The sequence below is a fragment of the Gouania willdenowi genome, chromosome 16 (assembly GCF_900634775.1).
Source record: "Gouania willdenowi chromosome 16, fGouWil2.1, whole genome shotgun sequence".
Classification (NCBI taxonomy): domain Eukaryota; kingdom Metazoa; phylum Chordata; class Actinopteri; order Blenniiformes; family Gobiesocidae; genus Gouania; species Gouania willdenowi.
This window is the reverse complement of record NC_041059.1, coordinates 22,788,753-22,801,576: the sequence shown is the minus strand read 5'-3', so window position 1 is coordinate 22,801,576 and position 12,824 is coordinate 22,788,753. Positions and strand designations below refer to the sequence as shown.

The following is a 12,824-nucleotide window of genomic DNA, read 5'->3' as shown; positions in this document are numbered from 1 at the left end:
AAAAATGTGTGATCTGGTGGTTATAGATATTAAAGATTCCAACCGTAATGTTGACTGTCTCACTTTAAACAATGTCAAGTAAAACTTATTTTATAATGTACTTTCCCCCTAAATCTTCTTCAGTAGGTTAAACAAAAACATATGTGTGTGTGTGTGTGTGTGTGTGTGTGTGTGTGTGTGTGTGTGTGTGTGTGTGTGTGTGTGTGTGTGTGTGTGTGTGTGTGTGTGTGTGTGTGTGTGTGTGTGTGTGTGTGTGTCATCAAATCAGTTTTCATGAACAGTCATTGGGTTGATCAGGTCTGTGGTGTCAACTTTGACCATGGTTCATGCTGCCAGTTGTCTGTTTTATTGCTCTGCAGACACATGCTTGGACACACACACACAAACACACTCATCCTCCCCAGGCCACCTCAGGACAAAATCCTAAAAAGGAAGTGCAGCGGTCTGAAAATATTACAAAGAACCTTGATGAGTGCCGAGGTATCCAAACTGGGCCCCTTTCAGGCTTTAATTCTGCAAGTCCCAGTAAAAAACACACAAATCCCAGTAATTTGTAATGTTGTAAACTGTAGGACACTAAGTTAACTAGCTAAAATTAACATTGCAGCTGTTAACTAAATTAGTGTTTGTGCATTATTTATTAGGGTTGTTGTTCGTACATGTTTGTGCATTGTTCAACAGTCAGCTTTATACAGGGACCCTAATGTAAGCTAATTTTGTCATTTTTACATTTTAGCAATTTCATATTTGTCAAGTTTTGTAATGGTTTCTTTTACAATCTTATGGTGATCTATGTATTATATCTATCTTAAAGCTACTGAAAAAGAAAAAATTACTTAGATAAAGACTTAAAGTAGGCCTTGCAGATCAATAAAACGAAGATCATTTGTTTATAAAATGTTGTAAAAAGCTCTAAAATTTGGTTTGAGCTCCTCTGCTTATTGATTTTCCTCTTTTGGAAAAATTTTGTTCATTGAATTATGGGATGTGGATGGGTGCTTCGAAGTGTTTTTACGTCATTGTGACATCACAGGGAATACCGGGAATAAACTAGAACAAAAATGGTGTGAGGCGAATCACTGTCGTCCTTCTTTGTCAAAGAAACACAAGAAAACATTGTAAGACTGATATAAAAACAGGAAATTTTATCCAAAATTTCCTGAAAAACCTTGTTATTTTAAAATCTTTTCCTCTTCTCATATGAACAACTTAACAGCAAATGAATTGAGCAAATGAATTATACAATGATGAGATCACATTTTAACAGCCCAGTCATTATGAGATCACCAGTAGCCTTCAATTGGTTTCAGTCCTTTTCTCGTGCGTATTGTGAGCACGTTTCAGGTGTTATCAGCTCTGTTGCGCACAGCCAAAGTCTATTTCTCATCAGTGCGATTGCGCTCACCTGTTGAGGTGCACCGTGGAGAATCATGCGTACACACGGAGCAGTATGAGCGCGTGCCGGCATGCGCTTGGAGTGACACATGGACCCAGCGTTACGCGTTCGGAGCACTCAGGCAGATCACCGCAACAGTATGGTTGTCACAAAACTCCACGGCACACCTGGACTTGCCTCACGGCACACCAGTGTGCCGCGGCACACCGTTTGGGAACCACAGGTCTAAACACACCAAGGATGAAGGTGAAGTGGTAACACCAAAATGTTTTCAGTTAAGCACTAATAACCCCTTTGTTAACCATGGGCTTAAGGCTTTATACCATTGTCTCCACTGTCTTTTGTCCCCATGACTGGAAACCTGCAATTACTTTATTTACAGCCACTTTAATATTGGTATCAGACTAAACCTCTAGCCTCTAGTTAGATATTAAACCAGTTTTTCAGTATGTATGGCTCTATTGAGACTGTTTTGATATGAGGTCCTTTATGGTCATCATTGTTCTCATGAGAGCTACAGGAAGGATGTGTTTTTCTTTTAGTTTACAGCGGGGAGGAAAATGTATGGCAATTTCAACCTTTTTATATCTTTTTTTCTTTTGAGTAAATGATCTTTGATTTTATCTGATTAATAAACAACCCAGCAGCTTTCACTGACACACATTTATAGAAACCCTAAATACACCAACAGATTCAGTTCCACTAACCTCCATCTGCTTACAGAAGTAGATCACCATCTGTCTGCTTGTATTTGTGAGTCACTAACTGTTTGATTTCTGTCTTGTGATTATGTTTTTCTGACCACCGTGAGAAACAGCCTGCGACTGCATCCTAATGTAATCATCAGCCGTGTGAACGCGCTGGACTGTTTCATCTTATTAGGCTGTCTGTACATTTACTTTCGTGCACAAATGACCACGAGTCTGTTCAACCACTGCGGTGTGCAGGGAAAGTACATCTGTTTGATCTTTGGGCTTTCTATTTGTTGTCACCAATAATGTGTTTTTGCCTTAGCTGTCTGTGGGATTCAGTGTTGCTAATAACAACAGCACCAATTGTTTCGTGCTAATCTGCTGAACATCTGCCGTACTTTGTACATAATGAGGTTATTCAGGTATATCCCGACGTGTCTTTCACACATGCATGCATGCACATGCAGACACACATCAAAGAATGTCTCCCATTTGACGTTCCAGCTGCTCTGTTTGAAGGGAGGCTGAAGGAATTAGCCAAAAAGTCACTTTATCGAGGAAACATAATCCAATTTCAAAGATAAACATGAATTTAGTGATTGAATACATGACTAATACAATAAGATCTGTGTTGCCATGTTGCAAACCAGTGTGATACACTTGGAAGCTCAACTTCTATTACTTTGATGGCTGTGAAACTTGTGAAATCAATCATCTATGTGCAGTATTTATTTAGCTTTATGGATCCAGCTATCAGGGAAGATGACCTCGGGCAGCTATGCTCACACTGTTATCTTTCATGTTCAGACTGAAATGCACCTTTTTAGCTGAAAGGCAGCATCACAAACTGACATTCCATTGAGCAAGCATGAATATGTTTGCATCCAGTTTAGTGATTGAAAATATTCAATAAGTGTAATGTGTTCTGGGCTCCAAATCAGAATCAGATATACTTTATTTATCCCAGGGAGAAATTGTTTTTTACAGATGCTCCAGATTATTGAATGAAAAGAAGAAACATTAAAACATAGAAAAGGAAGAAAAGAAAACGTACACTGTTAATTAAATAGGGATTAAATTCAAGTGCACACCTCCAGGAAAAAAATCAAATCAAATATTGCAAATATAATACAGACAAAAAGTATAGGAAGGACAAGCATTAGAGCTTTGTAATTCCAAAGGATTTTTGCACAGCACACACAGTAGGAGTCTAAACACACCAAGGATGAAGGTGAAGTGGTAACACCAAAATGTTTTCAGTTAAGCACTAATAACCCCTTTGTTAACCATGGGCTTAAGGCTTTATACCATTGTCTCCACTGTCTTTTGTCCCCATGACTGGAAACCTGCAATTACTCTATTTACAGCCACTTTAATATTGGTATCAGACTAAACCTGTAGCCTCTGGTTAGATATTAAACCAGTTTTTCAGTATGTATGACTCAATTGAGACTGTTATGATATGAGGTCCTTTATGGTCATCATTGTTCTCATGAGAGCTACAGGAAGGATGTGTTTTCCTTTTAGGAAACTCAGGATCCAATTCTGAGCTTCATGCAAAGGTTTATCTACTTATTTTCTAAAGAAATCAGTTTGGTTGCAATTGTGAAAAACAGTATAAAGCTTTTTAATGCAATTTGATGAAGAAAGGAATTGACATCACTCATAGGTTTCACTTCAGCTGAGTTCTAAACTTGAAAAATGTTTCCTTTTTCAAACATTACAAACATTTCTTAAATTAAAGTGTAACTAAACCCCAAAACCACTTGTTTCTGCTATAAACAATTGTTCTATTTAGGTAAAAAGTTGTGTTGTTAATTCATCCTTTAGCTGAACTTTTGACAATTTAGTCTTAGTAATTGCATTAAAGTATTTTGTTGTAAAGATACAGTATAAGAGTGACTGCCCTCTATTGGTTGAAACCCAGCAATTACAATCGGAATTTTGCTATTGACTGGGGATAGTGGTTTGTGACATTTTGGTGGCTTCTTGCATCATGAACCACCACTGTTAGCCCCGCCCCTCCTATGAAAACTAGCACATATGGACTCTGCAATCTGTGGAGATTAGGTTGGATTGAGAGAATTGTGAATAGAAAGGTATAGTGAGTATTGAGTAGGTAGTTAGCATAGCATAGCTTGTTCTTTGGAGATGATATAGTATAGACTGGGCGCGTCCTAACTGCTTCAGGAGCCCCGCCTACAATCAAGGCACTTTTACACTCGTCAGCCTAATCCTTGGGGTTTGGTTACTCTTTAAAGTAGATTCTCTCAAAGACTCTACTGGCTTTCATTGATGAAACTACCCAGATTTGAATGTGTGGTCCACTGTGCCCTTGGCTGTTGTGCTTTTTTTCTTTGTTGTGACTACTTTTAAAAAAAATTATAAATACTATTATTATTATTATTATCAATTTTATTATGGTTAAGTTTATTGTTTAGTTTAATATTTAGGCAAACATTTCTACAAAATGTGCCAAGCATTTTTAAAACAAAACGCTGTAGTAATTGGATTTAAATTTTATTTTTTACAATATAAAGCAAATAATTATACAACTGATTTCAGTGGCAACTTAAAAGGACCTTTTAGGGACACTAATCACTCAAAGTTTACTCATACGCCCGAGTATGAAAAGGTTTGATTGCTCTCGTAGATAAGGATTGGTGTGTTTCAACTTGATTGTGTTGTCATAAACTTTTTTTTTTTTTTTTTTTTTTTTTTTTTTTTTTTTTACCTTGTCTGCACATGCTTTCGAAGGTTAACACTACAAGAAGTGCAATCTTTTGACAGCAATGCATATTTTATTATTGCAATTAAATAAATTTATTTATTTCATTGCATAATTGTGACCGTCACCAGCCCTCCCTAGGGAAGGGTAAGAAATACTTTATTAAAGGGAGGATGTAAAAAAGAGAGGGCAGTGTTACACCAAGGTGAGGGGTTGGAGGGGGGTGGGGAAGTTAGCAGGGAAGAGGGATACAAGATAGGATATGGAATGGGTGAGGAATAGTTTTAAGTGATGCGATGTGAAATTGTGGTTGTGTATATTGTGTTTATTGTTGTGTTGTCAAGCCAGTTTGGTGACCAGTGTGTGGTTTAGGAATAATGGTGGTGGCTGTGAACAGAGGAAGAGGTGAGTGGAAATTCCATAAAACAGGTATTTGGGTGTTGTCATAAACTAAGAAACAGAGCAAGCAATGACTGGCTCATTCTTTTGTTTTACTGTATACAGTAAGTGGAGGTACTTTGCTAGTGTAACTTGATCTGTTCTTCTATTCTAATGCTTTGCGTAATGTTAGGGATGTCACGTTAAAAGTAAATAAAGAGATGTCACTTTGTTATTGTGGTCCTGAAATGCAAGAAGACAAAGACACCACAGAGTTGGGACACTGTGTCTCTAACCTTGATGTATCGACGTTTAAAGTGTATGTGAGTGTGTCCTTGTGTAGCTTGAGTGGGCAGATAGTGGCTCAGAGGGCCTGTGTTTGTCACCTCGTGAAGTCGCCGGCTCTGCATCCCTAGACACTGACAGCTGGGGTTGGATTCAGACTCAGACAGCGACATACAACCAACAGCCCTCAACCTTTGGACTTTAACTGTCCACACACTTTCTTAGATTTACATTTGCATATTAAATGACCTTAGAAGTAGCAGATGGTGAGAGAGAGCTTGTTTTCATTATCATGAGAGAAGCAGACACAAGCAGAGTCGCACCTTACCCTTTATAGGAACACAAGAGTAGCGAGGATTTTAACTTTTGGCTGTCCTTCATAATGATTAAAGTGCTGTTTATATGGTAAAAGGACAAACAAACTGAAAGGATGTGATATTGGCCATGGTTACATGATGTTTTTTTAATTCTGAATTAATTATTCCCAATTAAATTATTCGGAATGAAAGTGTTCTGCTTCGTGTTTACATGAAAATAACAGTAGTAATTCTGAGTTGAGGTTTACATGGAAAACAGGTTTATTCGGTGTGTAATATGTCCATGTGAATCTCCCCATGTTTATGCTTCCATCCATCTACTCTTTTCATTATATCCATGTCTTCTAAGACTTTTATTAAATAATTAGTCTTGGCTTGAGTCCGGGCGGCCATCTTGGATTATGTCATTACCGCGCGTCACCGACAGAATGACCGGAATTCATTTAAAGCGGAAATAAACATTCACAAAATCAAGGAATTATTTAATTCGGAATTAAAATTGGAATAAACCAGCCACCTAATTCGGATTTAATTTTAATTCGGAATTACCATTTTCATTTGGAATTAAGTGTTTACAAGGGCTGTTTAAAGAGGATTCAACTTTTAATTTGAATTAAAGGGGAATTAAAGCTCTCGTGTAAACATGGCCAATTGTGAAGTTGTCTAAGGTAACACATACATTCCATAAAAAACCAATGAGGTTAGCATAAAGAAGTTTGAATATTCAAATGTAACATTTTCACTAGCATTGTTTACAAGAACAACAATGGAAACTGTAAAGTGACCACGTTGCTGGGCTCTAGAGACCGTCCTATTGTACTAATACAGAGGTCCAAACACTCCTCTAAGTAATGTTTGGAAACTTCTCAACATAATGTAATTGTTTTTAGTCTGGGCCATGAAACGACAGTAGACTGGGCAGAACATTTATTATCAGTCCACATTTCTCTTGTTGAGGCGTAGGGACAAATGTTATTGACTTTCTTTATCAAAGGCTATAATAAAGCTCACTTTGAAATGTAATTGATTTTTTTTGTTTCCTTGTTGAACACAACAGGCTGATCATTAAGTTTGAGTCCCTTGTCTTTTGACAGGCCGCGGTGTTATCCAACCCCAGCTGGACAGTGCCATGCAGGACGTCAGTGATAAATACATCCTGCTGGAAGAGACGGAGAAGCAGGCTCTGAGGAAGGCGCTGATAGAGGAGAGACAGAGGTTCTGCTGGTTTGTGGCCGTGCTGCGACCTGTAGTGGTGAGAGTCCAATGGATGCATCCAATAATGCATTTACTTACCACTTATTTGATTGAAGCCTTCCAAGCTATCATTTAGGGCTGGGCGGTATGACTAAAAATGTATATCATGGTATTTTTCAAAATTCTAATCTGCATTAAATGCTGCATACTCAGTGGTGTGGTGGATTCTTATGGTGAATAAGGTAGCGTTTTGTTTGCAGCTCAATCAGGATTCATTTATTTATCCTTTGCTCGTTTTTTTGTGTATTACTGCCGACATGCTAAGCTAACCGTACCTCCGTGTCCGTGAGTGTTGTCCTCATGTAGCAGAGGCATGCGAACGTAGGCACACGCTCACATGCAGCTTCAGCGCTTTCAGTTGTGATTTTCTTATCCATTTACACGTATGATTTACAAGGGTCCGGTCTGAAACGCGGCGCAGCGTCGAAAGTTGTTATCAAATACACAGATACGGCAGTATATTGAAAATTCGTATAACAAAAATATATATTGGTATTTGGTATGAACCGATATACCGCCCAGCCCTACTATCATTGTTTATACACATATTTATTTATTTTACTCATAAAGAAGCTGACTTGTTTGATGTCCTGTAGTGAGGACATCCTCTCTTCTGACCAAAAAAATAGAAAACCTACCTGGTTCTGTTGTCGGGCAATTTGAGTGATGATTTGAGCCCGTTTGACATCAGAACATCTCCAAAGCAGAAGGGGGAACCCACAGTGTATTGGGAAGCTGATTATTATATGATGGATTTTTGCCTCTCATCACACACTATTCAAATATAATCCTTCTGTGTGACTTTAAATCTTCCAGGATGAGGAGATTTCTATGCTGGGAGAGGTTACCCATCTCCAAGCTATTTCTGATGATCTCAAGGCTTTAACATCTGATCCACACAAGCTGCCCCCTGCAAGTGAACAGGTGAGGAGTGAAGTACAGTAAAGTAGAACTCACAGGATAATAAACCCACTGATTGTGTTACTGTTTATTCACATTTGCTCATTGATATCTTTTTTTGAAGAGCACATTCTTCTGTTTTTTTTCTCAGGTGATTTTAGATCTAAAGGGCTCAGATTATGGTTGGTCCTATCAAACACCGCCATCATCCCCCAGCACCACAATGTCCAGGAAGTCAAGCATGTGCAGGTTGGTTTATTCAGTCAATAACATACAGGTGCCTCCTCTTTTTCGTAGACATGTAGCAATTTCAGTAAGAGAAGGCGGGCCTGCATTAAGCATTGGTCTAGAAGTAAGACATTTTTCTAAAGGTATCAGTTCGCCTAAAATCCATCTTCGGTGAGTGGAAACAGGTGATGAAGAAGAGAAAAACTGTCGCTTAACTCAATGCTGCCCACTAGTGGTCAATAAATGTGTTTTTTTTTTCTGAAATAAAGAATGGTATTATTCTTTCTTTCAGAAATTCAAAAATCAAAGTTATTTTTTTGTTTGTTGGCAAAAATTCTAGACCTTAAGGCAGAAAACTGTGCAGTTAATGTTTTAATTAAACTTTATGTAATACATGCAATTTTTTTATTGATTATCTCTGCATTTTGCAACTAGCAGTTTAAGTGAGCTGCAGCCCTTTTTTATAAATTATTTGTATAAATATTTTGTGCTTACTCATTAATTCATGTTATGCTGTTTTCTTGAGTGTTTTGAGCCTTAAAATCCTTGGATTTTCCTGCGTGTATTCATTGTCACTGTAACGTCATGCGTTTATTTGTTTATCTCGTTGTTTTGTTGATTGGCTTAAATCACTGCCTGCTGCCTCTTGGTGTCATTTTTAATTTGTTTCCCACCCTGTTTCCTCCACATCCACCCTCAACCTCTTGGCTTCACTCCTTACCTCCCCCCTCCTAAATCCATGTCTATGGGTGCACTTTATCTTCTTTACTTTACCTGTCTCTGCCAAACTCCGCCTCCCTCTGGCCCGCCCCTCACACCCCGCTCCGTATACTTCCCCAGTAGTCTGAACAGCGTTAACAGTAGTGACTCCAGAGGATCCAGTGGCTCTCACTCTCATTCTCCTTCCTCCTCTTCTTCCTCCTCTTCCTCACACCACCTCTTCCACCACCACCATCCCCGCCATCGATACCGCAGCTCCACGCTACCCCAGCCGGCGCCGGTCAGGCTCTCCAGCATCTCCTCCCACGACTCGGGCTTCATTTCTTCGTCACATGAACAACATGTATCGTCCAAATCGTCCTCGCCTCTGCAGGCTGAAACCAAGGTAAGAGACTGTTCGTCAGACGACAATTCGTTCATCTTTTCAGCCGCTGAGGAAAGCAGCTAGCTGTCAGTGGTGAATATGTGTGATCATGGTGAGCTCATTGCTCCACTGTTATTATTGCATACATGTGTACAGGAAATTAGTCTGCATTTCCAGCCCAGGGCAGAACAGGTCAGCCACATCCTGCTATTAGGAAGTCGACCACAGTGACAGACTGTGGTTGGGCTCGTTTCAGACGCCTGACTCTATACGCTTCTTTGTTAGTTTGATTAAAGACTTTCATGTAAGAGAAGAGCTTCATTACCAAAGGTGACATTTTCAAGCCACAAAGAACACGTCTCCATCAACAGGTCTCACTCTATTGGTTTGAGCAGATTTGGATAATTATCCCCCAAGGTAGTCCGGGGGATTGTCCCAGTGCACTTTGTGGTTTGAAATCCAGCCCATGAATTACTGCACTGGTTGTAGTGGTGGTAGCATGCCAGGAGCCAAAGCTTCCCCAGCCAAGACGCAATAGTATAGTTAGGCTCCAAGTTTTTATGATGCTCCGAGGGTGGTTTGGCAAGTCATTCCTGGTCCATTTTTACAGCCCAGTCCTGGGAACCAGTCCACATTCCTGATGTAGTTTCAGTAACTGCAGTTAGATACGGATCGTATCCTCACCGCCACTTACACTTATGGATTTATTTCATTTCCATCTATTTTTAATCTACACATAAGGGATACTGATCTGCAGCTGACCCTGGTCTTTAATCTCCTCCTGTGGGCACCAAGCATTTCTTTTACACGTCATGCTAACTATGTGTTATTTATTAATTAACCCAATATATTCTATATGTACCATCATTGATGTAACATATGATTAAACACCAGTTACACATCATCCATTAAGCAGAGGTGAAAGTAATAGATTACAAATACTCACGTTACTGTAATTAAGTTTTACTTGTACTTAATGTTTTAAAATAAGTAAAGTAATTAATTACGTTTCTACACCCAACCATTACTGGGGTGAAAGTAACTAGTAACTTTTACTTTGAGTACTATTTAATTGAGCTACTTTTTACTTGTACTTGAGTAGTTTATGTATTACTTACTTGTACTTGTAATTAAGTACAATTTCAAATCAAGTAACAGTACTTCTACTTGAATAGGATATATCACTACTTTTTACACCTCTGCGATTAAGTTTCAAACGTCCTAAGAAAATACAGAAAATAAGCATTTTCACATGTAAGTTGGTAAGTTGACCCATCAGAAAAAGCAGAAGTAAGGCCTGACTTTTGTATCAAGTCAGGGGAGGGTCATGTTCTGAGTGCTGTATTTACTGTACAATGACTCAGCACCTAACTCTGTTCACCTAACTGAACATGTAACTAACTATAGAGAAATGTTGCATCCAGTGTCTAACAAACTACATCTGTTCTGTTCTACCTGCTGCTGCTGACACGCATGATTTTGAATTTCTTGCGGGCTTCATTTCACTCTAATCTCTTCTTATGTTCCTCCGCTCCTGTCTCACCCCCTGCTCACTGCACCACTGCGTTTTCCAGCCTTCTCACGCTTCCAGCTGCTCTGAGGTGTCGGAGAATAGACAGTTTCACAGTGATTGCAGCTCCTCGCCTGCGACTACATCACAGCACTCTGATGACAAGGTGAAAAGAAATTTACATGTCCACTCTGACTTTTCAGCCTAAGAAAAGAAAACTAGTGATTTTCAGAAGATTAGGCATCAACTAAAACAAGTGCAGAAACCAAACTTTTCTGCATGTTCAAACTTCTCTTCAGTTTTCATTTATTGTTTGTCGGCCTGGTTTAATTGTTTTAAGTTGATGGGATCATTGTACATTTTGTTAATTTTTTTTGTTATTTGGTTTTACCTGATGTGATATGTTTTTTAGGTAACATTTTACTTGAATTTGTTTACATAAGGCTGACATTATGCTGTCATTATCTGTCATTAGCATGAATATGGTGTCAGGGAGGCTGTGATTAAGTGTTGTTTGCTAAATTATGACACCTTTGGAGCTATGTTGGCATTTTTTGGGTCAGGTGGAGGGATCTAGTGGGGTTAGGTAGTGTTGGGATAACAAACAACACTTATTGACAGCCTTCATGACACCTTATTCATGCTAATGACAGGTGTCATGTCATAATAATGACTGCGGAATGTCAGCCTTATGTATAAAACTTCAAGTAAAGTGTTACCATTTTTAATATATATGTATATATATATATATATATATGTTCATTTTAATCATTTTTTTCCATCCTGTTTGCTTGTTTTTTGTCGTTTTTCATCACGTCCACCCTCCCATCCTGCATGCAACCAGTTGTCCAATGGTTTCGACAGTTATAGCCCCGCTACATCCCCCTACCTGCATACCAATGGGGGTAGTCAGGGCTCAGTGTCAGGCACGGCCTTTCCCTTCTACTCTTCACCCTCATCATCATCATCTTCCACCGCCACCTCCTGCCCCACCCGCTCATGGTCCCGCCCCACCTCAGCCCTGCTGCCCGACTATCCTCACTACTGCACTATGGGCTCTCCCATGTTGCCTTCATCACAAGTCCCCAGCTGGAAGGTTTGTTCATGTCAACATAAAGGGTTGTTCTATGTGGCACAGGCAGATGCAACAACAATCAGAAAAAGACAGATTTTATTTTATTTTTAAATAGGTTTGCTTTGCATTGAATTGTTCCTAATGTGTTTCCAGGACTGGGCAAAGCCAGGACCCTATGACCAGCCCATGGTCAACACTCTGAGGAGGAAAAAAGACAAGGACACTCCTGCCATGTTGGACAGTCATTGGCTCATGACCAATGACAGCGGGCCTCTCTCAGGCCAGACTTTAGTCTCATGCTCAGCACCAGCTGCTTCACCGTCCCACAGCCACGCAGCATTAATGGACGAGATGAGCCTGGCTGCAGCTGCCCCCTTCAAGGTCAGTTTTAGCTGCTGACTCAGCACTTGTGTACAGCAGCAATTAACATAGTGAAAGAAAAACTCAAACTCACCTAGTTTTTCTTCCTGTTATGAAACGTTTGTTTTAATCCAGGCTTCATCCTCTCTTTAACTGACCTGTCTGTTTATTCTTCTTTTTACGTCTGTTGTATCTCTCTTTTTAGACTCTGGGCCAATTTATGGACTGGTATTGTTTACACTAAATACTTTGAGTTTTACTGTGACCTTGTACAAATGTGTGGTCCTCATAAATCACATACTGTATGATTATCTTTAATCTCAGTTTATTATTTCCTCATGTCATTAAATGCCTTTGATTTCCAACTTTTTTTCTTTGCTCACATATATACGCTTTTCATCAGCCAACGATTTGCTTTAGACCTGCAGTAATTTGCTTGAGCTAAAGTTCAGTAATGCATTTTTTTTGAACCAAGACTTCACAAGGCTTACGTAATACAATCTGTAATACTAGAATTACTCCAACCTCACATTCAACTTCTCATATGCATTTAGATGTTATCGGTAGCCTCCCACAACTAATGTTCCTCTTTAATGGCTTTAATGGATTCTATACCT

At 39.2% G+C, this 12,824-nt stretch overlaps 1 protein-coding gene across 12 annotated transcripts in view; it reads left to right on the top strand.

Annotated features, from left to right (window-relative positions):
• The window catches only part of LOC114477637 (metastasis suppressor protein 1-like), a 58,912-nt gene that overhangs the window by 41,132 nt on the left and 4,956 nt on the right, over positions 1–12,824 (top strand). For 6 of the 12 annotated variants that reach the window (XM_028470073.1, XM_028470070.1, XM_028470066.1 and 3 more), the window contains 7 exons: positions 6,891–7,048; positions 7,867–7,974; positions 8,102–8,199; positions 9,019–9,283; positions 10,837–10,938; positions 11,617–11,868; positions 12,001–12,228. In XM_028470073.1, coding sequence (XP_028325874.1) covers positions 6,891–7,048; positions 7,867–7,974; positions 8,102–8,199; positions 9,019–9,283; positions 10,837–10,938; positions 11,617–11,868; positions 12,001–12,228 — 1,211 coding nt within the window. The remainder of the gene's footprint in view (positions 1–6,890; positions 7,049–7,866; positions 7,975–8,101; positions 8,200–9,018; positions 9,284–10,836; positions 10,939–11,616; positions 11,869–12,000; positions 12,229–12,824) is intronic. The other 6 variants (XM_028470072.1, XM_028470069.1, XM_028470065.1 and 3 more) reach the window with 3 other exon arrangements.